The sequence below is a fragment of the Drosophila simulans genome, chromosome 2R, assembly GCF_016746395.2.
Source record: "Drosophila simulans strain w501 chromosome 2R, Prin_Dsim_3.1, whole genome shotgun sequence".
NCBI lineage: Eukaryota > Metazoa > Arthropoda > Insecta > Diptera > Drosophilidae > Drosophila > Drosophila simulans.
Genome location: NC_052521.2, coordinates 12,463,108 through 12,488,165, shown reverse-complemented (window position 1 = coordinate 12,488,165; position 25,058 = coordinate 12,463,108). Strand labels below are relative to the sequence as shown.

General features: G+C 44.1%; 5 protein-coding genes and 1 long non-coding RNA gene across 33 annotated transcripts; 3 read left to right on the top strand and 3 right to left on the bottom strand.

Annotated features, from left to right (window-relative positions):
* The first annotated feature begins 1,000 nt into the window (after window positions 1-1,000).
* Window positions 1,001-17,830, top strand: LOC6734595. Of its 3 annotated transcripts, none has more exons than XM_016181950.3 (8): window positions 1,001-1,390; window positions 6,059-6,730; window positions 7,567-7,752; window positions 7,821-8,680; window positions 8,785-8,908; window positions 10,003-10,251; window positions 17,137-17,261; window positions 17,328-17,830. In XM_016181950.3, the coding sequence occupies exons 2-8, from the start codon at window positions 6,070-6,072 to the stop codon at window positions 17,439-17,441; spliced, it is 2,319 nt and encodes a 772-aa protein (XP_016027718.1). In that variant the 5' UTR covers window positions 1,001-1,390; window positions 6,059-6,069; the 3' UTR covers window positions 17,442-17,830. The 3 variants fall into 3 exon arrangements, with proteins under 3 accessions (XP_016027718.1, XP_016027720.1, XP_016027719.1); XM_016181952.3 differs by having other exon boundaries at window positions 6,056-6,730; window positions 8,788-8,908; XM_016181951.3 differs by having other exon boundaries at window positions 6,056-6,730.
* On the bottom strand, window positions 10,259-14,634 carry LOC120284489. Of its 23 annotated transcripts, none has more exons than XR_006541680.1 (5): window positions 14,465-14,634; window positions 14,269-14,409; window positions 14,085-14,210; window positions 13,302-14,010; window positions 10,259-13,046 (listed from the first exon to the last, which is right to left on the bottom strand). It is a non-coding gene; the product is annotated as an uncharacterized LOC120284489 (long non-coding RNA). The 23 variants fall into 23 exon arrangements; XR_006541681.1 differs by having other exon boundaries at window positions 14,085-14,193; XR_006541676.1 differs by having other exon boundaries at window positions 13,302-13,725; window positions 13,776-13,891; window positions 13,944-14,409; window positions 14,465-14,633.
* On the bottom strand, window positions 17,765-23,238 carry LOC6734593 (angiogenic factor with G patch and FHA domains 1). Of its 4 annotated transcripts, none has more exons than XM_016168131.3 (9): window positions 22,933-23,238; window positions 22,742-22,865; window positions 20,016-20,152; window positions 19,758-19,853; window positions 19,603-19,684; window positions 18,602-19,087; window positions 18,425-18,542; window positions 18,258-18,363; window positions 17,765-18,200 (listed from the first exon to the last, which is right to left on the bottom strand). In XM_016168131.3, exons 1-9 carry the CDS (start codon window positions 23,122-23,124, stop codon window positions 18,036-18,038), a joined length of 1,506 nt encoding a protein of 501 aa, XP_016027717.1. In that variant the 5' UTR covers window positions 23,125-23,238; the 3' UTR covers window positions 17,765-18,035. The 4 variants fall into 4 exon arrangements, with proteins under 4 accessions (XP_016027717.1, XP_002081601.1, XP_016027715.1 ...); XM_002081565.3 differs by lacking the exon at window positions 19,603-19,684 and adding an exon at window positions 19,158-19,539 and having other exon boundaries at window positions 22,933-23,237; XM_016168129.3 differs by lacking the exons at window positions 17,765-18,200; window positions 18,258-18,363; window positions 18,425-18,542; window positions 18,602-19,087 and adding an exon at window positions 19,324-19,539.
* On the top strand, window positions 21,110-22,743 carry LOC6734594 (hexokinase type 2). Its single transcript, XM_002081566.3, has one exon. The coding sequence runs from the start codon at window positions 21,329-21,331 to the stop codon at window positions 22,691-22,693; it is 1,365 nt and encodes a 454-aa protein (XP_002081602.1). The 5' UTR covers window positions 21,110-21,328; the 3' UTR covers window positions 22,694-22,743.
* A 206-nt stretch (window positions 23,239-23,444) lies between the features above and the next one.
* On the top strand, window positions 23,445-24,072 carry LOC6734592 (39S ribosomal protein L41, mitochondrial). The gene has a single exon (XM_002081564.3). It carries the CDS (start codon window positions 23,531-23,533, stop codon window positions 24,029-24,031), a length of 501 nt encoding a protein of 166 aa, XP_002081600.1. The 5' UTR covers window positions 23,445-23,530; the 3' UTR covers window positions 24,032-24,072.
* Window positions 24,024-24,938, bottom strand: LOC6734591 (probable splicing factor, arginine/serine-rich 7). The gene is made up of 2 exons (XM_002081563.4): window positions 24,217-24,938; window positions 24,024-24,153 (listed from the first exon to the last, which is right to left on the bottom strand). The coding sequence occupies exons 1-2, from the start codon at window positions 24,793-24,795 to the stop codon at window positions 24,073-24,075; spliced, it is 660 nt and encodes a 219-aa protein (XP_002081599.1). The 5' UTR covers window positions 24,796-24,938; the 3' UTR covers window positions 24,024-24,072.
* Between the last annotated feature and the right edge of the window lie 120 nt (window positions 24,939-25,058).

Sequence of the window (25,058 nt, the reverse complement as noted above, 5' to 3'; positions counted from 1 at the left end):
AGCTTCGGTTTAAACAATTCCAACTGCAACATGTTGCGGTCGTAAGCGCAACATGTCGCAGCGATTAAAAACCCTTATGCTGCTGAAGAACTTTAATTAAAATCTTCTACAAACTATTTTTATAAAACAAATAACGCAAATTGTTATTACAAATATTACAAAATATTATTGCAAACAATTACTCTGGAACTTCCTTTCATATATAAAGTATTTGCATTTCTATATTTGTATTTTTAAATTAATTATTATGAATAAAATAAATTTATAGTATTCAATAAAAAAATAAAATTTAATTTTTCAAATTCATACTTTACTTACTACTTTACCTAAATGTCCTGAATGTAAGTATAAGATATTTATTGGATTTATATTTAAAAAGGTATGGTTTCATTTTTTAAGTACAACATTCCTATTTTAAAATTAAAAAACACCATCACTAAGGTTTGGCGATTTTCCTATTATTTTCCTATTAATTTACATGTCTCTCTCTTTCTCTCACGCACACATTCGCACAGCAGCCGGCAGCGCTTTGCACAGTGGTACTAAATATTACAAATTGCAAAAGAAATTTGAGTTGTATTTAGTTACAGTGGGCCAGATAAGTACGATTTATGTGTCAACTATATATTTTGCAATTCCTTTAGATATTTAAATTGTTATGATTTTACATAATTTGTAAATTAACACTTTTGTTTTTACATACAACTTTAACAAGTTTAAATATTTTATTGCCTTTAAAAATGCAAATCAAACAAAAAACGATACAAATTTTATAAAATATGACACCCAATCCTTAAACCTATAGTTAAATATTACACTTAAAATGTATACATTTTTAACTAAAGGAATTTCCAAAAATAAGCAATTTTATCAGCAAAATAATCCATAATCCACATAGCATTTCTTTTGCCCCACCGTGCGGCGCTTTGCATGAGTATGGGTGTAAGACTGTTGGCTCTTTTCTTACCTAAATGAGAACTTTGGTTTTCAAAATTCAGTCGGCATTCGACCATCAGATGGAGCGCACGTCTCTGGTCCTCAGTAAAAAAAGTAGCAAGTGAAAACTAGTGCTGTGTCCAGTTTCGTAGTTCCAGAACAGAGAACAGGAACGAAAATCGTGGAAATGTAAATAAGTGCAGACTGAAAGTCTTGAAATTCGAAAGCTCAGCGATAAGTGTGGACAACAGTGCGATCACCGGTCGGCAACTTTAAATTTTTTCGTTTTGTGCTGAAAATGTTTTTATTTTTTTCGGTTTTCCAAGCTTGATTTCTTGTAATACCTAAAAGTGTCATATATACTCTCCGCATGTTGGCTGCTAATTTATTGGCAAACAAACACGTCTAAGTGCGAAATAGATTTCCAAAACAAAAACGAGGCATTGTTAAAAAGGTGAGTTCATAGTTAGGACTCAGCTTAGCAAAGTTTGGAGCAGCCTTGTGCAAGGAAATCAACGCTCCAGACGCTCCAGCTATCATCTGGATATTTTGTTTCATTTTCATTTACCCCAGACGCAGCAGACAAATTTTTCCACGTACCATTTGCCCATCTCAGACAATAACAAAATTCTTGCATAGTTGTCAACAAAAGGCGATCGAAAGACTCAATAACAGCTCGGATTTCATGTGAGCCGATATTTGTTTTTATTTGCGGTTTGCTGAGTCTCGCAGCTTGCAGCTTCATTCTCATCCTTAGAATCAGATACAGAATCAGAATAAGAATCAGATTCCGATACTGATTCTGAATCGGAAGATGAGTGGCGGAAAGTCAACAACTCGTAGCATAAGCAAATTACTTGGAGCGCGCGCGCTTTTTTACCGGCCATCCTGCAGATTTCCTGTTTACTTTTTGACATTTCTGGCGAATGCTAATGGGCCGTCGAGCGATTCTTCTAAGCGAATCAACTACAAACAGATTCGAGTGTCAAGAGGCGTTTCTATCTTTTTTTCTTGCGGCCCACACTGCGTATGTGCAACGCGTGGCATTCGAGCGCTGGCAAAACAAACATTTAGCAGTCACAGCCTACGGATCTCGGTGGTCAGTGAGTGTCTATACGTCTGTGTTTATCGGACGAGCCTCCGCCCAGGGCAACAAAAACAATGGCACACCGGAAAAAATAACAGACTCGATATGACGAGCAGACGCATACGTATGTACGTATATGTATGCATAGTCTTCAGAAGGCTGTCTGGTTATTAGGTGCTATATATTTGTTGAATCTTTTCAATGGATGCCTTGATAAGAGAATCGAATTTTAAATATTTTCTTAGGGAGATCTTTTTTCTGAGTTAACTTTTCAGTACGTTATTTCTCCCTGTGCAGGCAGTCCAGCTGTCTGCTCTTGCGATGCTGCTGCTGATGATACAGCCACTGTCGGTTTGATTTGATTTGTTTGTTGGCTTATGTATATTTATTGAAAATTTACTGCTTGCATAACAAACAACGAGGCTGCTGCTGCTGCTTCTGCTGCTGTCATATGCAAATTCCCAAGTGGGCGGAGGTGCTGGTGGGGGGCGGGGCCGCTGTCCAAGTGTCATTAATCTCGCGCCAAAACGGAGACGCACAGTTTACTTTGGCTGATGAGTTTGCCGAAAGGAATTTCCTGTTGTTGCCAAATGACAAACTGTTTCCTTAGAAGACCCTCCTGCTCCTCTGCCCCGTCCTGTTCCGCTCTTCCATCATCATCGATTTCGATTTGGCCCGTTTGTTACTTATGAAACCGAATACGTTGACCCTTTTTTTCAAAGCGTTTTGAACCACACACCGCAGCACAGACAGTTATGCAGTTGGGCGACCCACAGGGTTCCGCAGAACGGACCGCGCTAAAAATAGCTTTTGGAGCCGGGGGTCTGGCATTCGCGATCGCTATTGCGCAATCGGCCTGAATGGAGCTTAAAGTCAATCGGTGACTGGATTGCGAGTCCCGGCGAACGTGGCGCGAGAACTAAGCCACACGCAAAGAAATCGGCTATAATACCAGATAGTTACTTTCGCATGAAGAGATTGAATAGATTTTGACCCTAACTCAGCGAAACTAAGTAGTCGCCAAACTAGCTCGTCCCAAAGTTAAGTATTTTAGAAAACGCTACGATTGTTTTCTAAAATACTTAACTTTTTTTGCAAAAGTGAAAGTCGTTAAGTTTTGATGCCTGATATATAAAATTACGAAACTTATATTGAAAACACACGACTAGTAAGATTTTCCCTTGAGACACATTGATTTCTTCCTGTGCACTCTCGATATCAATCTACAAAATTCTCAGGATGAGATCGCTTGTTTCCGCGTTCTGTTTGTTTGGCAACTGTATCTGTTTTTCTAAATCACTCTGGGCCGCCGTCTGGAGGATCGGTTTTCTGGGCCGGACAATGGCATGGCAGGCAGCACGTGCTTTTGGCATTGCCCGCCCTATAATATGATACGCAATGGGACTTTCTGGAAGCCGGGTTGCCCTGGGAGCGGCTTAATCTAATACGCAAAAGTAACTGAAGGCGTTGCAAGTGGGATATGGTGGAATACCTGAGAGAACCGCAGTGAAATTTAGCACCACATTTGATGCAAGTTTTTTGGCCAGCTTGCGGGGCTTGATGTTGAAATTATGCACTTGTTGCTGAAGTGCAGCAGCAACAGCGCAGGATCAGCGCAGCAGAAGATGCAATTCAATACAAACGAAAATGCATACAACAACAAAATAAGACACAAAAAAAAAAAAAAAAAAACAAAAACACATTTTGCGAAAATCCAGAATAAATGCCCAAAAACATAAAAACAGGTCTCCAACGGTCAAACTGCATCTCCAGAAGAGTAAGGCATTCGCCATAGCTATATGGTATGGATATGGTATATATACATACATAAAGCTCCAGACTGTCTGTTTTGCAGTGCGAGTGTATTGGTGTACCTCCTCCAGTGTGTGTGTGTGGACCCTGAGTTTGGCAATGCAGTTGCCGAGGAGAATGCATTTAGTGCCTTGTTGTTGCTGCGGCGCTCCTTGCATTTTTTCGCGCTGCTGCTCCTGTACTCTTGCTGCTGCCCCCTTTGTTATTTGTGGCTGTGCCCCAAAGACATTTCAGCGAGCCTCGAGGAATCCGAAGCATTTGGATACGAAAACTTTGGGTACAGTAAAGGCTGCTGGATTCGCCGGCCAGCCAGTGGAATGTTATGTCCTTAGCGGATCATTCGCGATCGGTGCTGAAATCTGCGGCTCATTATCTAGGTATGGCCAGGTGGAATTAACACTTTCACCGCACTGACAGAAAAACATGGTCCTTATTAAGGGGAAACAAATAATAATACAGTTTATAACAAGCGCATAATCATTATTGAGACAGATGTAAACGTAAGCTCTAAGATATTTTATCTTCGGGCTCAGAAGTGTATATTTATTCGATTTGATTTGGCTTTCAGATAAGGCAAATATAATCAGCATATATTTTACATTTAATACAAATTGGTCAAGCTGTTGGGAATTTTCGTTCGGTGCACAGGAGGTAAAAAAAAAAAAAAAAAGCTTGTACAAGTGGGCTAGTATTAGTCCGTTACATTTGTCGTAACCAAGTTATTTGCGTTACCGTCTGCAAAGGTTATAAAAACCCATTGACTGCCCGGGGTCTAAAAATAGCCTGGCTGCAGGAATGCAGCTCGAAGACCGAAGACCGAGCTGCAGCTCCAACTGCAATGCAACTGCAGTGCCCAATCCGCAATCCCCAATCGCCACGGCAAGTGCGTGTGTTATTTTCCTTTTTTTTCCATTTTTTTTTTATTATTTTTTTGCCTGGGTCTGTGTGAGTGCAGACATCGTCTGGCGCGCCAACTGGACAGCCGGACAATGGACAACCGCCGGATGCGGAGACGTCGACGAAATTGCAGTCGTATGACCAGCCAGCCAACCGACCAACCAACCAACCGACCGCCATATAAAATGTCGCAACGCACGTTAACGCAATAATTTTTCGACCAGCAAACTGGGCAACCTGGCAACCAGGCAACCATGGTCGTGAACCCCAGACGCAGTAGGTCATTAATTGCCGGCGGGAAGCGGAGTGCTGCTGCTGCTGCTACTGTGCTGCATGTGCAACAGCAGCTGAGCTGAACTTTCGGTAATGGACTGCCAGTGGGCAACTCAGCTGAAGTGGGCTAATTGAATAGGGTAGCGTAGCCGCCTCAAGGACGTTCGCCGAGTTGGCCAAATTAGGATACTCCAGCCAAGTCACACTCCAGTCACGTTCAGTCTGTTCTTTTCCGTCTGCATATTGCACATGTTGTCTTGAGCACGTCCTTAAAGTCATGACGACGACGGCGATGGCGATGGCAGCCAAAATAAAACAAATGCCAAACTAGCGCGCCAAACTGCAAGTCACAAACAAGCAGCCAAACAAACAAACAAACAAACCGACAAACAAACAGACAGGCAGACAGGCAAAAAAAAGGGGCTTGCGAAGGGGTAAGGATACACTCAGAGAAAAGTGTTGGCATTTCTGAAATGGATCAAATGTGTTTTCGGAAATCATATGGTTAGGATACCTCTGTTTTTATTAGCTATTCAGATCGCTTTGTTTTCGCTGGGCCTAAAAATTAAATAAATGTACTTGTAAGAACTTTTCGCTAATAACTTCTCTGAGTGCACAAGGCCAGACAGACGGTGCATAATGCGCCAAACCTACAACACATCGGCGGCAGCAGCAACAGGTTCTTTATTTTTAGTAGTCGCATTTTGAAAACCGCCTGCTCAATGTCAACTCAGCGTTTGAGACTTAATTGTTGCCTCTTGGCCGTCGTTTTTGTGGAAAACATTCTTGGTGCTTGACTGTGGCAGCCACAGTTGCCGCCGGTTGCATCATGTATCTTGGCGTGCCACTCCACTCGATGCTCCATCCCCATCCCAATCCCCCATAGCCATATTCAGTGCCATCCCCACTGCTCGCTCGTTCACCATTCCAGCTGGAGTGGCAGTGTGCTCCGTCTAATTGAATGCAGCCTTTGCTACCTTTGCGTCCTCTTAACTGTTACCTGTTAACTCGAGTGCGTTTGCCAACCCTTTGCCTTTCGTCTATCCGCAGCAGTTGCCGTTGTCATGCCGCATCATCACCATCAGCATCAGCCGACGAGCAGCCAAAACAATTTGACATTTCTAAAATCGAATTACAAATTCAAGCGCAGAGCGATGTCGATGGCCATCCGCGCACTTCCTGCGACCACGACGCCAGCGGAAGCGCGTAGAGCAGAACCAAGCCAAAACACCAACCAATTAGCGGCAACAATGTCAAAGACGTCAGCAGCAACAGCAACACAATTGGCAAGAGCAACTAGCCGCGAATGTAGAACAATTCTAGGTTTATTTATAGTAAGCGCATGGAGCGCTTTGCAAGAGTTGGCCAATTGCTTACGCCAGGATGAAGATCGCTATGTTGGCCATGGCCGTGACGTCAATGCGTCGTCCGCTGCCTCTGATGAGGTGTCAATGGCACGTGAGCAACAACAACACCACCGCCAGCACCGCAAACACTCGGCCAGTTCTAGTCCCGCAAAAAGCATGCGCTGCACGAGAGCAAAAGCAGCATCAACTGGCATCGCAGCAGCATCAGCATCAACTGGCACCGCAGCAGCAACAGCAACACTGGGCGCAGCAGCAGCAGCAGCAGAAGGAGCAACTTCTGGCCATCATCAGTTGGGTGGACAGCCTTTGATGGCTCTGTTAATTGGATTGCTGCTACTGAATTTTCGCCTGGCGGCGGGTAAGTAGTTAGTTAGCTGCATGCCAGCCACTCGGCTGGTATCTTTCAGATACATCTGAATCTGTGAGACTCACTCGCGACGCCTGCATTCGAGTTTGCGTATATTTTTCGCCACGATAAATGTGTCACATTATATTCAAATGTGACGCAATTTTTCATAGCCCTGCCGCTTGTTTGTTTATCCAGCAAATCCCAAAATCTGTTTGGCTCTGCCAAATCGATTTGATCACACAAGCGGCAGATCAAAATAATACAGAAACCAAATAAAAGGCAAAAAAAAAATAAAAAAAAGTGGGAAAATCCGCGCAAATTTGCTCAGCCCACATTAATATTTGCAAACTGCTCGCGCGATTTCGATTAGCAGCCGGCTCATCGCATTCCTGCTGAATCTTCAAAGTAAACAAATAAGTTTGTTTTGCTCAGTCAAATACCTGCACGTAATTTGACCATCGCGAAAGGGGAGCTTCAACTGTTTTCTTCCGGTTCGCCGAAGGAAATGCCATTTTCATTTTACACCACTCGAAAACATGGTCTTTTTATGGTTTTCATATGAACTAAAAGTTATCAAAATGCCAAGTCATATTTCATTTGAATGTTATTTCATCATGCGATTTTGAATACTTATTCAATTAGGTGAAGCTCATGTTCATGACTTTAAATTCACTTTAGATTTTTTGTAATTATTCATTATATGTATATGGTTTCTTATATAAGTGTAAGAAAGTTCTTACAAATCAAAAGTTTTAGCATATCTTTGACTAAAATTCATTATACGTTTTTAAAAAATCAGCTGAAGAGGTGTGTTTTATATTCTTTTTTAATTGGCAACCCTAAAGCTGGCACTTGTTGGCAGACGCACCTGGGCAGCGGGAAGTGCGGACAGGTCTTCTCCACGGACATTTCGAGGTCGGAGTGCTGCGGCGCCAGCCAGAGCTTCTCCTACACGGATCGCGAGCTGAGCAGCGTGGAGTACTTCTTTGCCACGGCCATTGGTGGCGGCGTGGAGTGCTCGCCCTGCATGGGTGAGTTACACATAGTGGTGGGGTTAGTAGTAATCCGAACTTATTTGGAAGTTTAACACATTTTCCAGAGAGCTGCAAGGGCTTTAAATGCGGCCCGAACAAGAAGTGCGTGAAGCGCAAGGGTCGGCCCAAGTGCGTTTGTGCACCCGAATGCGGAGCTGCCCTGCGACGCAGGACACATCAGCAGGAGCAGGAGCGGGAGGAGGAGCAGCAGGAGATGAAGCCTCCCCGCGAGTCCCGTAGTCTAAGTAGCGAAAATACCAACTTCAATTTAGGTTTAGACGGCGGCCAACGCCAACGTGCTGATAACCAAAGAAAGCTGCAGCCTCGCGAGTCGAAGCATCGCAGACTTTTGATCATAGACAGCAGCAGCAGGAGCAGCAGCAATTTGCCAGATCAGCCCACAAGTGGCAGACGCGGCCGGGTGGAGATGACGGGCTATGAGAGGCGCAGACACAGAAACAGCCATGGCAAACACTTAACAAGATCAATGACGACAGGAGCCAATGACTCGTTCCCGGCAGACAAGACGCCTGCGCAGTCGCCTGCCGCAGACTCAATCTTGGCTCAGTCTAGACTTGCCAACTTGGCAAATGCTAATGAACCCGCCAACGACATTAATAGACAGTCGTCGACTCGAGTCAGACATCAGCATGCCAGACGCATCGAGCATGCTCCAAATCCAGACAATGGGCTAAGGAAAAAGCAGCATAAGCAGCAGCAGCATCAGCATCAGCACCAGGATCGAATGGATACAGAAGCCCAGTCAGCGAATACCACTGTGTCTGGGTCTGGGTCTGGGTCCGGGACATCGAATCATCGTCGAATCTCTCAGTTGCAACACGGAAGTGAAACGGCTGCGTCATCGGACCTCGCTAATACCCATGACTTGGCTCATTTGGGCGGAATCTACGCGCCCCTGCCGCCGGTAAGTACACATCCATGTGCCGCCACTGACCATTGCCTACTCCTCGGGGCTCAGTCGGCTAGATCGGATGCTTCCATTCCTAACCAACCATCGACACCCAACAGCAGCATTCGAATCCGGTTTGCGGCACCGACGGACGCACCTACAACACCGAGTGCCAGCTGCGCAAGCGCGCCTGCCGCACCAACAACGCCCAACTGGAGGTCGCCTATCGGGGCCACTGCAAGAGTGAGTGCGCCAATACCATTTACCATAGAACATATAAGCCATATCCAGTGCACTGGAAGAAAATCCTATCTACCAACTAAGGAATCGTGCCCTAGAATCAGGAATTATATATATTCTTAGCCGAGCTTCTTTGAAACTTGTTATATGTTTATTTAGTGAATTTCGGTGTTTTTTTGGACCCAATACTTTTTCGAGTGTAGGTGGACCGGGTTGCTCGCGTGCCAAAACGCAGCAGCGCCACAATTAGATTAGATGACAAATTATTGCACATTTCAATTACGGCCAACAACTTGTCGCCAGTGGTGAAATCAACTGGCCAACCAGCCAACCACCACCAGCCAGACTGAAGCCAGAAATGTTGTGTAATAATTTAATGATACAGGAAGCACTCGCAAACATGCTCAAATGATCAATAAAAACGGCGCACAAGAACGATGAGCCAGGAACCCAAAGAACTCGTTGGATTAGCCGCAAGCACACGACATTCTGCAGCAAGCGGCCAGTGCAGCAAGCAACTTGCAACACGAGTTGCAGCAGCAGCAGCAACAACAGCCATTCCAGCAATCTAACGCTGGCGCGTGCCAATATATCCATTGGAATTTCCAATCGCCAATTCCGATGGCGATCTGCGGCGACCACTCATTCGCATTCAATTGCCGGCAGAGAAATGATTGCAATATTTCGCGAGTGTCACAGTTGGCGCCAAGGCGTTTCGCCGCATGTCCCCCTGATAAATTTCGACAGTTTATTGCCGGCCATATAAGCGCATATGTATATCCGAGAGATACATCCGACTGGCCGGCGAGTGGGATGTGCGGGTACGGGCTGCTAATCATAGACATTGGCCAACTACTTATTTATAGGCCCAATCAGCGCCCATGTGCGAACGGTATTCGCTAATGCCAAGAACATAGTTGCAGGTGCAACATATAGGGATGATTAATTGGGAGGATTCAGGTGGGGAATTCTTATTCAACAATGGTTAAAAGAACATCTTAGTTAACATTACATACTTTATTTTACAAAACTTTAAAGTGAAATATGAATTTTAACAACATATATTACATTCTTTCCTTATTCATCCTATCCCCCAGACAGCTGCAGCGGAGTCCAGTGCTTGAACGGATTGACCTGCGTGGAGGATCAGTATCTGATGCCCCACTGTATCGCCTGCCGGATCGAGTGTCCCTGGGACAACCTGGATGTGGACTCCAGTGGCTACGACGAGCGACAGGCGGTGTGCGGCGTGGATGGGAAGACGTACAGGAGCGCCTGTGATATAAATCGAATGATTTGCAAAATTGGACGTTCCATTGCCGTGGCATATCCGGGTCCCTGTCGAGGTATGTATTTTGGCTGCAGTCTGCGGGAATCAATCAAACTAATTGGTATGGAAAGCCTAGTTACAGTTGGTAAATGCAAAATGTTGCCGCTGCTGCTGCTGCTGCAACTGCTGCTGGGTAGCGGCAGTGCGATTTTAACAACAATCAACAAAGAACCGCAATTTTGCATTTGATTGACTCGACTGAGGTTTCCACAGCCAGCCCAAGTCGAGTTCAGTTAAGGCGAATCGAATGGAATGGAATCGAATCGAATCAAATCGCGTCGCAGCCACAAGTGGTTGTTGCCGTCTGCAGCTTGGCCATATCAAGTTGCCGGCTCTCTCGGTGTTTGACTGAAATTGCTACATTTGCTTATACGGCTCCATGATTGCCAGCAATTTGATTAGCCCGTCAGCTCTGGCCTGGGTTGGCTTGGGTTGGCTTGGTCTGATCTGGTCTGGTCTGCTCCACTTTGACTATGAGCTCGAGTACGGGTGCAGGCGCATCCACAATTACTGCGAACACTCGCGTCGTCGGCATCATTCATGCTTATTAATTTTGCGGTTGCCATCCGATTGATCGACTCCGATTTCCAATTAATTATAATGCCTCAAGTCGGCCCACGACAGAAAATGCACCGGGGAAAATGCATTTGTTGCCCATCGATGATCGTTGGTATTGATTCTTTATGCAGTCCGCGTTCATAAATAGAAGCTAAATCATTTGATATTAATAGTGTTCAAAAGAATTTTTATACGGCGAATTGTTAGGGAATATCTATATGAGAAATTGTTATTAAATTTGTTTCCAACATCACTATCATCCGACGTATCGTTGACCCCGTATTAATCATTTCATAATAGTGTTCAATATTGGGTTGACTAAAAAAAGACTATCGAACGAAAAATATGTACATCAAGCATGGAAAGCTTAAAAAACGCATGAATAAAATATGCAACTAATAAAATTTAAAAATGATTCAAAGCAAGATCCGCATAGAATTATTCGTCATTAATTTATCATAAATTGTACCCTACTTCAACTAGGAAATTAATAGTTAATATTGTAATTCATCCATTTGCAAGTAATCATTATGATCAGATATTTGTGCGTTTCGTACAACATTTATCAAAATTATTCTGGTACATGCATTTAAATTTTGAGTTTCTCAAGTTTTATGCTAGAAAAAAAGCGAAGATTAGTGGATTTGTATATATTAAATTGATTGAAACGATTCTATTTTATACCAAAATCCACGAACAAACCAAATTTCCCTAGAAATCCGATTTAAATTTGAATAAACACTAGGAAATTTGCTTATAAAACAAGACGAAGAAACAAGCATCGTGCCCGAAAAGGATACAATTAAATAGTGAGAAAACTATAAACATATTTAAATCACAAAAAATGTATAAAAAAAAAATCCTTCAGGTGGTACTACTCCAATTAGAAATTTGCATCCTCACTATTAGTCCACTTCGTTAAAATACCGTAGCTTCGACCAGATTTAAATTTAAATGAACACTTGAAAATTCGTTTATAAAGCAAGACGTTTGAAGAGATTAGCATCCTGCCCGAAAAGGATACAATTAAATTGTGGGTCCTCACAAAAGCAAACTATTAAAAATACTAAAATCACGAAAAATTAATAAAAAAAAAAAATCCATCAGGTGTAACTATTCCAATCAGAAATTTGCATGCTACCAATTAATCCACTTCGCTAAAATACCGTTGAATCGACCAGCTATCTGTGCGTTTCGTACAACATTTTTAAAAATTATTCTGATACACGCATTTGAATTTTAAAAGTTAAAAAAAGCGAAGATTAGTGGAATTGTACATATTAAATTGATTGAAACGCTTCTATTTTATACCAAAATCCACGAACAAATCAAATTTCCCCTAGAAATCAGATTTAAATTTGAATGAACACGAGGAAATTTGCTTATAAAGCAAGACGAAGAGATAAGCATCCTGCTATAAAAATATTAAAATCACAACAAATTTATAAAAAATCCTTCAGGTGGTACTACTCCAATCAGAAATAAGCATCCTCACTATTAGTCCACTTCTTTAAAATACCGTTGCTTCGACCAGATTTAAATTTAAATGAACACTTGGAAATTTGCTTATAAAGCAAGACGTTTGAAGAGATTAGAATCGTGCCCGAAAAGGATACAATTAAATTGTGGGTCCTCACAGAAGCAAACTATAAAAAATATTAAAATCACGAAAAATTAATAAAAAAAATCCATCAGGAGTTACTATTCCAATCAGAAATTTGCATGCTCCCTATTTCGTTAAAATACCGTCACATCGACCAGAGTTTTTCTCCAGTGTGGCAATCAGTGGTTCTGAAAGGCGTGGTGGTGGGCGTTCCGCAGTCGCACCAAATCCGGAGACGAACGCGAGAACCTCGGACCGCACCGGATAGGAGCGACGGAGGCGGAGACGGACCGACTGAACTAGTTTAGTGTGCCATGGGGGCCGAAGACAAAAGAGGGCTGCCGTGCTGCAATTGCCTGTTAATTGCTGTGTTTTTGCCGCAAATTACAGCTTGTAGTTAATACGAAAACAAAAGCTGTCAATCCAGCGGCACCAGCTGCCGTTGACAAAAATTCGCTCCCTCCGGTCATTTTGCTCGGCATTATTATTTATCAATAATGTTGCCTTAGTCGTCCTCAATTTTCATAATTAGGTGTTGGGGTCGCTGCACTCCATTTCCTACTTCAATTATCCTTTCACTACGGTACCTTCAATTTCGTACACATTCCACAGCAAACTACTTCGGCTAAAGTGCGTTCATCCTTCGATTCCTAATCGTTGGGGAGGACTTAGTTTAATAATCAAACTCATAACTTTACCTAGGTTGTACATTTCATTACACCTTTATGATCCTCTTCAGTATTGCGATTCATCACTTCGACCCCTAATCGTTTGGGTGTATTGTTAGTTTAATAAACTGTTTTATAACTTCACCTATTTTGCACACTTCCATCCTTCGATTCCTGATCGTTTGGGTGTACTGTTAGTTTAATAAACAATTGTATAACTTCGCCTATTTGTTGCACATTTCATTGCACCTTTATGATCCTTATCGTTATCGCGATTCATCTCTTCGAATTCTAATCGATTTGGTGGACATTTAGTTTAATAATCAATTTAATAACTTTACCATTTGTTGCACATTTCATTGGAATTTGATGATCCGACGATTCCTAATCGCTTGGGTGGACTTTTAGTTTAATAAACAATTGTATAACTTCACCTATTTGTTGCACATTTCCATCCTTCGATTCCTGATCGTTTGGGTGTAATTTTAGTTTAATAAACAATGGTATAACATCACCTATTTGTTGCACATTTCATTCCACCTTGATGATCCTCTTCATTTTCGCGATTCATCACTTCGATTCCTAATCGTTCGGGTGTACTGTTAGTTTAATAAACAATTGTATAACTTCACCTATTTTGCACACTTCCATCCTTCGATTCCTGATCGTTTGGGTGTAATTTTAGTTTAATAAACAATTGTATAACTTCACCTATTTGTTGCACATTTCATTGCACCTTTATGATCCTCATCGTTATCGCGATTGATCCATTCGATTTCTAATCGTTTTGGTGCACATTTCATTGGACTTTGATGATCCTATGATATCTAATCGCTTTTGTGGAATTTTAATTTAATATGCAATTGTATATAACTTCACCTATTTGTTTCACATTTCATGGCACCTTTATGATCCTCTTCATTTTCGCGATTCATCACTTCGATTTCTAATCGTTTTGGTGGACATTTAGTTTAATAATAAATTTTATAACTTTACCATTTGTTGCACATTTCATTGCACCTTGATGATCCTTTTCATTATTTGCGATTCGCCATCGTTTGGGTGTATTGTTAGTTTAATAAACTGTTTTACAACTTCATCTATTTTGCACACTTCCATCCTTCGATTCCTGATCGTTTGGGTGTACTTTTAGTATAATAAACAATTGTATAACTTCACCTAGTTGTTGCACATTTCATTGCACCTTGATTATTGCTATTTATCCCTTCGATTCCTAATCGTTTGGGTGGACTTCGTTCAATGGATCTTAATGATCCACCAACATCGCGGACGGGAAGGTCAATGAACCCGCGGAGATGCCAAGAACAACTTTATTCGCCGACTCCTTTTGATATCGCCATATACATACATTCTTATATTATTTTATTACTCATTCTGACCTTTAAAGTACTTCAGTTTTTCTGAAATATTTGGATTTTAAAATTTTTTATGGATTTTCGTTTCATGCGAAATTTTGATGATAAAATTTGTCCAAAAAAACACCAGAGAAAATCTTTTTTATGTGTGTTCACAGCTCAAAGAACAGAAAAGGAATGAACTCTTCTTTACAAAGTCTTATAAATCTCTGAAGCTGTTGAATTTTGTATCACAGCCGCCTGAGGTAACTTCTAAATTTTACATATGAGTGTTCCTTACAGTAGCATACATCCATTGACCGATCGCCTGCCTGTCTATCTTTTTCAATTGCTTGCAACGGTAGCCGGTTCCTAAACAAAGATCATTAGCCACCATTCACTCTTGCTTTTAGCTCAGTCCCCCAGCCCAGCAGCAATCGTATCTCAAAGGCCAAAGACAAGTGTGCGTGAGTCCCTGCAGTTTGTTGATCTTGGATCCCCATGCCCATACCCATCCCCATCACCATCCCGTCCAAGTCCCTCTGGTGATGAGCCTGCTCCTTCCGCTTCCCTGGGTTCCTTCCTGCTGCTTAATGTGCGTCTGGTACTCGTTATGTTCCGTGGATCGTCCGCCGATAAGATAGTGCTAGCGTGCGCGTGAGTTGGTTCCTGAGCTTTTTATCTTCATGGTTAGTAAGTTTATGGTTCTCGGGCATTTGTTTGTTTGTCTGCTTTCACATAAATATTTTCAGTCGCGATCCGGGCTCAGGCTCGAAAGTATTCTGGCTATGATGGAGGGGCTTATGGAAAGGGGGGCCAAAGAGAGAGAGAGAGAGACCCCGTGGCACAAGCCACGAAAAGTTGCCGTTGGCCCCAAGAAATATGACTACACGTACAAACCATTAAAACGCCATTTTCGCAACGTTCTGCGGCGACGCAGGTTCTGTGATTGCAGCTCTCGAGGAGTGGGGATTGCGGCGGGGTGCCCATGTCCCGAGTGATATAAAGTCCGGTCTGGGGTCTCCGGCTGTCCAACTGTCCACGTCGTCGCGACGTCACTTTTGTCTGGTGTAGCGTCTGGGCCTTCTTCCTCCCTGGCCCGGCTGTAGTTTACGATCGTATTAAAATCACCTTAAACAACACGCAATGCCAAAATGGCCCAATGGCCAATGGCCAGTCCACCCGGCTTGGCCTGGCCTGGCCTGGTCTGAATGGAAACACGCATATACCACGGCCAGACCAGACGCATGACCCACGACGCATCCCATCGCAGACCGGACCAGACAAGACCAGGCCAGACCAGACCAACAGAGCCCAGCCCATTCCATTTGAGCCCATCCAATATGATCCCATCCCATTATAACCCATACAATGTTGCAATAAGTTCCGCCAACGGCCGCCGGCGTTGATTAAACCACGTCGACATAACAAATTATAGTTGGCTCGCCTTGTGACGGCATTATCAGCCATAACCAGCGGCGCAGCTCCCGCTCTGGAGGCCACTGCCACATCCATCACAATCAACAAGTGCGGGGCAGCACAGCGTACCACAGCACAGCAGTGTGGAGCTGTGGACCTCGTGCAAAGGACGTATCTGCCTAAAGCTAAATTGGCAGTTGAAATTAATAAACTTTAACTGTTACGAATTGCTAGACGGCGGACTTTCACGCACCGTCACCCGCGGATGCAACTCCAGATGCAGATGCAGATGCAGTTCCAGACACCCAGACAGAGACAACCCAGACGACTCCCTTTGCCTTTTGCTGCTCCGCCTCCATAGCAATTGCGATCGACAATGCCCGGGGGCTCTGTGCAACATAGTTGCCAAGTCGCAGATCATGTTGACGATAAACACATATATTTTGCCCGGCGTTTGCGGCTGCGCGCCGCTTGGCTGCTTTATAGCTCGACTGGCTGACTGGCTAAATGGCTAACTGCCCATTTGGCCGACTCCCCGGCAGTCGCACCAGTCGGATGTTGGCCCGGTCCGAAGATGCTACCCGTCTTGCGCATTGCTGAAATGGAATGGGAAATGGGTATGGGTTTGTGCATGCGGATGGGTATGGATATGGAAATGGCAATGGAGTGAGGTGAAGGGACGTGGTGCACAGCAAAAAAATGTGATACGTTCATTTCATAACTTTATTTATTTCAACAAATATAAAAGGGATGGATTTTACAAGAATATTTACCATGAATATAAAATAATACAAAAAATGTGGTTCTGTATATTCCGTTTATAATTTTCAGATCTAAACCACAATATTCTCTTTGTGCAGTTTAGTATCTAATTGTAATGCGTGGTGTGAACTATGCGTCAGCTTAGAAAATTGCATTTAAGACGGAGAAACGACAAAAACGACAAACGACAAAATATTTAGTTATGCATATGCATTAATCCTATTCAATCTTATCCTCTTAAGTAAACCCTAAATTGAACTTCAGTCAATATTCTATTAATCTCGACCAGACTACTACATATAGTATCTTCATGACCTAATGAGCCACCGAATGCACCATTTGTATATGGCCCTTACTCAAAAATGGCCAGGCACTTCTGCCGTAATCACAGAAGCACCTGCCCAGGTTCTCATGGCGGCCAGGACATGCATTTCAGTGTGCAGGAGCCATTAAACCGAAATTGCCAGACATAAAGCTGAAACTTAACCGCAGGCAGCCGTCATTAATGCGCTCGCATCATAAACTTTATATTCCAGCCGGCCGCGTGAGCTGTGCGGACATCAAGTGTGGGCCAAAGGATAACTGCCTGGTGGATCTGCAGACGCGCCAGCCGAGATGCGTGACCTGTCGCTACAAGTGTCCGCGGAAGCAGCAGCGACCGGTGTGTACAGATTTTGTGTAGATAAAACATTTCATTTATTATTATGAATAATTTTTTTAATATTAGGTACACAAAATATGCGGATACAACAACCAGACATACAACTCGTGGTGTGAGATGCACAAACACTCCTGCGAATCCCGCTACTTCATCGGCGTCAAGTCCCAGGGTAGCTGCTAGGAGATCGGATACATCTCTCGACCACATCGGCCTAGGGCTTCATGTAGCGTGTTCTTCCGTAGCTCCAACATCCAAAGATTCTCGTTGTGCGTTTTCGTGTTGTAATCGGTGGATGGGCCTGGGGCTGTTGCCCAACCCAACCGAGCTTACACTACATATTATCCGATACACTTAACATACAGGCAAAGTATTATCAACCATACAACATTACGTATTGCAGCAAATCTTATCCAGCATGTATCGCAAGAGAAACCACATATCTTAAGAGGCTTTTGTATTTAACATTAACATTAGGCTACACGGTAATTAATTTAAACGATCGGTTTGTATGCCCATTAGGCTCGCAATTAGTTTAGACCAACGTGTGCGAAGTCGTATTTATTTAACATTACCTTCCCCTATTCTTTTTGTTTATAAGCGAAGCTAAATTAATTAATTGACTGATAGCTTAACCTTATAGCAAGATTTTTGAATTAATATATACATACATAGAATCTATGTGTATATACATACATATATATATATATACATACACTTATAAATATGTTTGAGTAATTGTTAATTAAATGTGTTTCCAACATCATTCATGTCTTTTTAATCACTATCATCCGACTGTCCAAACATATCACTGGCGCGCTGATATCGCGCCTGAGTAATCTTCAAGTTGGCCAGCTTCCGATTGTCAACGGGTCTGGAGCTGGACAGCACTGGGTCAGTGTTTCCCAGACCGCTAGTGCCCTCATTGGCTACCACATTGATCTGCGGACGGGTTGTTATTAGCAATAGTGACTAGCTATATAAGTCTGAAAAACTTACCGGCGCCAAAAGTCCAGCACTGGCATTCGTTTTGCCCAGTTTTTCGCCCTTTTGCCAGCCCAATTTACTCAGCATTTTAAAACCCTTATTGGAGCTACCGATTTCACTAAAAACGAATAGGACATTGGTCAACAAATTCAAGTTAAGTTGTGTAAGCTGATACTCACGTGTTCACACAAGCCACCTCAGTCTTTTCTTTATCCGTACTGCTGCCCACCTGGACTCGCCTTGTTGCGGCCCGATCATTGTAGTTGGACTGGCCATTGCCGCTAGTATCAACGAACTCTAAAAGTGAATTAAGGATTGTCAAAGTAAAGTGAGAGTAGAGGTTGTCTTGTATTTACTTTCGTTTTCCAGTCCATATTTGCGCTGCAGTTTTTTTAACTGCTCCTTGTGAGATAATACGGATGCGGTGGAGGAGGCAACAGCGGCCACTACCGGCGGAGGGTTCTCTATCAAAAGACCCGGCTCGCACAAGCCGCAGGTACTGTTGCCCTCGTGAACATGACACAGTAGTCTTGTTTGGCCCAGGGTGATAACACTGCCGTGAACGAGATCCATGGCGTCGCTGGACATTGGGGATCCATTGAGAATGGTACCGTTGCGGGAGCCCAGATCCAGACATTGATAGATTCCCAACTTGTGCTCATACTTAAACTTCAAGTGGCACTTGCTCACGTTCACGTCCGGAATGATAACATCGTGGGCTCCCTCCCGTCCAAGAGATCCACCTTTGTATGTGATTAGATGCAGGCTTCCCACTTTCAGCGACTCTACGTTAGTCTCCTGGACAATGATGCGCAGGGAGGGTGGATACTTTTTAGCAATGTCTAAGCAAAGGAAAAGCGTTAGTTAAACAAACAGCGAAGAGCGCGATAAAAACGTGGAAATCTTAAACACCTTGAAAGCGTCCGGCAGCCTTGAAAACTGGAACACTGCTGTCTTCCGTGTTGCTGCTGCTATCCTCGTTGCTGGAGTCGGAACTGGAGTCGCTGCTTTGCGACAGCTCGCCTTCCTCGGCATCACTATACCGCTCATCATCCGAGTGCCTGTGACGCTTTTTGGACTTGTGACGGCGCTCCTTCTTGGATCTCTTCTTGCTGTGCTTTTTACTCTTCTTTTTCTTGGCCTTGCGCTTGGAATTTTCAGCTTGATCTTTGACCTTTTGCTTCTCGGCCTTAATCTTCTTCAGCGTTTCGTGGTCCGTAATGACGCCTCCCAGCTCATCGAACTGCACCTCCAAATCCTCGTCCTCCGATTCCGGTTTGGCCGCCTCGTTCGCCTGCAACCAAGTTAAGAAAAGAAATCCGCGTTTTTATCGCACATTCTGGACCTTGACGCTTACCTAATGCATTGCTACGCATTCGGTCTATGCTGAGTTTGTGAAACCCCGCTAAAAGACTACTATAGGCGCAGTCGCTTAAAGGCTGCGCAGCGAGGAGGAGAAGAACAGTGGTTAATGTGGTCGTGTGGCAGTGATCCGCAACTACACCCACTCACCTGCACCTGGGCCTGCGAGTGGAACTCGTACGAGTCTTTGGCGTGATCATAGCTGTAGTAGCAGCCGTTGTTACCATCGTAGTACAGCCCGTACTCCTGCGAGGAAGAGAAAAGCAGGTGTAGATTAACAACAATCCGAGCCATTGATGTAGGTTTGCCAGCGCGATAACCTCTGAAAGTCATCGCGCTGCAGTCACTGCATCGCGGAATAGAACGGGACGTCATAAAGATTGCGTCCGCTGTTTATAGCTTATTTACCGCGTTATAGTAGTATCCCGTCTTGGGATCGTAGTACATGCCAGAGGTTGGCTCATAAACGAAGTTGTTCAGGTTTTCGGCGTGCTTGGCCGCCTGCCTCATCTCGTCCACAAAACTGAAGGCGTCCGTCGCCGATACTGCAAATATAAATTATTTTCCAAACATGACTTGTAATGTTTTGATGGTTATTGATAAGGTTTATAAATATTTAAGACTATATTGAAATAAAAACAGAAACCTGTTTTGAACGACATGGAAATGAGGCATGTTATCAGCAGTTTGGAACAACATTTCCTTATTTAAGCTTTAAAAATAGTCGAAATGGGGTTGTAATTATCTTTACATTCATAAATTAATGTTTATAGTTATATGTATTTAGAACAACTATATAGTAGCAATTAAAGTGTTAGTTTAAGCATTCTAATTATTTTTCTATACCTCTGCGCCTTTTGCGCAATCACTTTAATTCTATTAAGTAGTGTCAAGGGCTGTTCGGATTTTTGTCAGGGGCAGTGGCGTTAGCCCATGCGACACTTCAGTGCTTATCTCGGGCATTACCGGCATGGAATGTTTGACGTACTCGACCTAGGACCCCGCCAATACTCCTCAATAGATAGAGAAGTGGGTGGGTTGAGCTTGTAAGATGCGGTCCTTGAAACGGTCTTATCTCATCGATAACTAAGAAGGCGTGTTACAGCTAATATCGCCCTGTGACAATTTATGGCTTTTAGAAAGTAGAAAAGTGAAATACGGCCTTGGCCATTTTTTCCGGAAATATGGCACTCTACGAAAAGTTATACAACAATTTAGTAAAACGGCGGACACCTTACTTGTAGATACTGAAACACTTGTAAACTTTTTTATATTAATCTTTTAAGGGATTCTTGGGCCTTGCGATCGGTGTCCATCAGGGATTTATTCGCAAAGTTAATTGTGCCATATTCCCTCCTTTCCAATAGTCGGCTAAAGACAATCTACAATTAATTTGTAGGGTGCCGAATCTGAAGCTATTGCCACCAATTGACAAGCGGCAACCGAGACAACAAGCGATTAGCATGTCGCGCAGTTGTAGTTTTAGATTCGGAATCCGCAAATCAGCTACTTAGGTGTGTTTTCGTTTTTAATTTGCTTCGCAGCGCCCATATTGCAGCGGCAGCAGTTGTTTCCAGCTCGGGCGCACTGCATCTCAACGCCTGACTCTTATCAGGCACCCAGGGTAGCTCCAAATCGCCGTGGGCTCTCCAGGCGCCTGGTTAGTCGTTACTCATCGTTCGAGGCGGTTACAACTAAGACAGATAGATTAGCCAAGCAAAATGCTGGACGCGGAGGTGCGAGAACTTATGCAACCCTTTGTGCTGAGTGATTACCAGGTGCAGGAAGTGTACAGTCGCTTTTGCTTGGAAGTGGCCCGTGGACTCAAGCGGTCCACGCATCCACAGGCCAATGTCAAGTGTTTTCCCACGTACGTGCAGGATCTGCCCACGGGCGACGAGATGGGCAAGTATCTGGCCCTGGATCTCGGAGGAACCAACTTCCGGGTGCTGCTCGTCTCGCTGAAAGGTCACCATGACGCCACGGTGGATTCTCAGATCTATGCCGTGCCAAAGGACCTGATGGTGGGGCCCGGTGTGGACCTATTCGATCACATTGCGGGCTGCCTGGCCAAATTTGTGGAGAAACACGACATGAAGACCGCATATCTGCCACTGGGCTTCACTTTTTCCTTTCCTTGCGTGCAGCAAGGCCTTAAGGAGGGCATCCTGGTACGCTGGACTAAGGGATTCGATTGTGCTGGTGTTGAGGGCGAGGATGTGGGCCGCATGCTGCACGAGGCCATTCAGCGGCGCGGAGATGCCGACATTGCCGTGGTGGCTATACTCAACGATACCACTGGCACCTTGATGTCCTGCGCCCATCGTAACGCGGATTGCCGGGTGGGTGTCATTGTGGGCACTGGCTGCAATGCCTGCTACGTTGAGGATGTTGAGAATGTGGACCTCTTGCGCGCAGACTTTAAAAAAACGAAGCGGAGTGTTATTGTAAATGCTGAGTGGGGCGCTTTTGGTGAGGGTGGTCAGTTGGACTTTGTGCGCACCGAATACGATCGCGAAATCGACGAAAAGTCTCTCAACCGATCGGAGCAGCTGTTCGAAAAGATGACGGCGGGCATGTACTTGGGCAACCTGGTGCGCCTTGTCCTACTTCGTGCCCTCGAGCGCAAGCTGATCTTTAAACAGAGCAGTCGACGTCCAGAATTCGCCAGCGTGCTGCAGAGAAACGAAGAGGTTTTCGAGACGCGCTACATATCGGAAATCGAGGACGACTCCTTTCCGGAGTTTGCCAGCACAAGGAAGATTGTGAAAAATCTGTTTGGATTGGAGAAGGCCTCCGTGGAGGACTGCCAGACTCTGAGATACATCTGCGAGTGCGTAGCTAAGCGAGCGGCCACATTAGTAGCCATCGGAGTGAGTGGACTGGTGAACAGGACCTCCAACCGCCGCGTGATAGTCGGCATGGATGGCTCCGTCTACAGATACCATCCAAAGTTCGATGCCTACATGAGGCAGACACTCCAAAAGCTGGTGAAAGCAGACAAGGAGTGGGACATCATGCTATCTGAGGACGGATCCGGACGTGGAGCTGCGCTGGTGGCCGCGGTGGCCAGTAAAACAAAGTAGGAACTCACTGCTATTGTAGTAATTGTAATAAAACAAATCTTAACTCACAATCGTTGGGCTGGTCTTTTTTCTTAGCATCCTTATCGTTTTCCATGGAATACTGGCATTCTTGTAATTCTGATTCAGTTGCTTGGCTGGCTTTGTCACAAGAAACCTTTTCTTCTCGGCTTACCTTTAGGATAGATCACAAAATTAAAATCACTTTAGTTCATATAGTTCAACCTTCAATTCGGACTCACGTAGTGTAGGAGTTTTTGTTTATAAGACGCCAGTTTGCTGTCGTATTTGCGGATAATCCCGTGCAGCTTTTCGACGTACTGCAGCAGTTGTTGCTGCTCACAGGATTCCAGGTCCTGTATGCTCTTCAATTCGATGGAATCGTACTTGGCGACAGGGTCCGCCAAATCCTCCTCTTCAGCCGGTAACGACATTGTTTAATAACCGTCGAATCTTAATCAACTTTTTATAGGAATCACAAGCCGATTTGGGGAGTTTCAACTAGAGATGGAGAAACATCGATGCCAACATCGATATCATCGATGTTTTCGAAAAATCACAATAATCGATCCTTTTTAAGGAACCATCGATGTGTTTTTGAGAAAATACAATTTATTTCTAATATAGATAAAATAAATATGGCAACATCCTAAAATAAACTAAACATTTTTCGGTATATTTAAAAAACAGGATAATTTTTATAGCAAAATGATTTCCAATACATTTCCAACTGGGATTAATTGTCTATCGAAAAAAGTGTCATCTCTTCCCAACCAAACAGCTGTTCCCTCATCCACATTTGTTATTTAACCATTTTGGTCGCCGAAAAGGGAAATAAGAATGAATAATTGCATTAAAGTAGTGCCTATTGCACTAAGGTGCCAGCAGAGGACCATCAGTACTTCATCCGTGCTGGAGGGCAAGCGGAACTTCCGTAAATTTAATGCATACAACAAGCGCGGTACGCGCGTGGTAAAGGAAGCCCAGAAAACACTGGCCAATCCGCCGGTAGCCATTCACAAGCGAGGTGTACGAGACACGGGCATACTTGTCGACGGGCAATATGTGGAGATTCCCGAGAAAATTCCGGAAATCATAGTTCCCGATTTGACCGGTTGTAAGCTAAAGCCATACGTGTCCTACAAGGCGCCGGACGTCGTCCAGTCGGAGTTCACGAGCTTGGATCTCTTCAACGCCGTCTACTCGCAGAAGATTATCGAAGATTTCAAGGCGGGCAAACTGGAGACCGACGGCAGCGCCAAGGAGCCCTCGGTCAATGAGCAACTGACTCCGGAGGAGGCCTTGCAACGCGCTCGAAAGACGGGCAGCGATATATTCTAGACATAGGTTTATTGTTTCTTAAATACAGAGTCTAAACTCGACTACTCCTGCATGTACTTCTGGCGGTAATTGTGCAGCTTGCGCAGCCACTTCTCGGCCTTCATATCCGGGTCGCCCAGGAACTGTGGGTATTGCAAATCAGATACTATTAGCATGGATATTCGAGCACCAGGTAACCCACTCACGTTCGGATGGAATATTACATCTTCGTTTCGCACTGCAATGGCTGGCTTGCTGGCGACTGTGACCGTTTCGTTGTTCAGATCTATGATCACCTTCTCGGATGTCTCCTTTGAATCCCGGGAGCTAAAAAATGGCGCCGGCTTGAAGGTGTCCTCGTCTATAGTCTCGAGTGCCTTTTGCACCTTGGTGTCGAACAGATCGATGGCCTTCACGGGAGCAGCTGCGGGTGTGGTTGCGGATCGGGAGTTGCTTTCAGAACTTGGACCCCTGGTTTTCCTCAGCGAAGTAGACCGCGATTTGTGATGATCCCTGCTTCTGCTCTTGCTGTGCGTGCTGCGGGAACTGCTCCGGCTGCTGGAGTAGCTGCGCGAGGTGCTCCGACTGCTACTGCGACTCCTTCTCGAGTACTTTTTCGACTTCTTGGACTTTTTCTTCTTCGGTTTTGAAATCTGCCGGCTGCTCCTGCTGGGCGACTTGGATCGATGTCGTCTGTCGCGGTCCCGCTCTCTGTCTCTTTCTCGGTCCCGATCTCTATCCCTCTCCCTGTCTCGATCTCGGTCACGGCGGTCGCGATCCCTCATAATGTGTTCTTTATAGGTAGATAATTATTTATTTAGATTTTCATTTATGTTATATTTCTTGTGTGCCGGGCGTCGTTCGTTCTCAAAATACTAAATTGCCTGGCAAGAAAATACAACATTTTTAAGAATATTCAGGCTGGCCACACTGATTGTGACAATGTGTTTACCGCCTATCGATTTTCAGATATATCAACCGATTTTAATTTAAACTAAAAGGCGCGAATTTTAATTATAGTAATCATTTTATAATATTTAACTTATAA

Coding starts and splice junctions, on each gene's coding strand:
- LOC6734591 (XM_002081563.4), bottom strand. CDS start 24,795: ATGAGGGATCGCGACCGCCGTGACCGAGATCGAGACAGGGAGAGGGAT. Junction 24,154..24,216: donor ATGTAATATTCCATCCGAAC/GTGAGTGGGTTA, acceptor CAATACCCACAG/TTCCTGGGCGACCCGGATAT.
- LOC6734594 (XM_002081566.3), top strand. CDS start 21,329: ATGCTGGACGCGGAGGTGCGAGAACTTATGCAACCCTTTGTGCTGAGT.
- LOC6734593 (XM_002081565.3), bottom strand. CDS start 23,124: ATGTCGTTACCGGCTGAAGAGGAGGATTTGGCGGACCCTGTCGCCAAG. Junction 18,364..18,424: donor GAGGTGGCTTGTGTGAACAC/GTGAGTATCAGC, acceptor ATTCGTTTTTAG/TGAAATCGGTAGCTCCAATA. Junction 18,201..18,257: donor GTGCTGGACTTTTGGCGCCG/GTAAGTTTTTCA, acceptor ACCCGTCCGCAG/ATCAATGTGGTAGCCAATGA.
- LOC6734592 (XM_002081564.3), top strand. CDS start 23,531: ATGAATAATTGCATTAAAGTAGTGCCTATTGCACTAAGGTGCCAGCAG.
- LOC6734595 (XM_016181950.3), top strand. CDS start 6,070: ATGCCGCATCATCACCATCAGCATCAGCCGACGAGCAGCCAAAACAAT. Junction 8,909..10,002: donor CTATCGGGGCCACTGCAAGA/GTGAGTGCGCCA, acceptor CCTATCCCCCAG/ACAGCTGCAGCGGAGTCCAG. Junction 10,252..17,136: donor ATATCCGGGTCCCTGTCGAG/GTATGTATTTTG, acceptor TTTATATTCCAG/CCGGCCGCGTGAGCTGTGCG.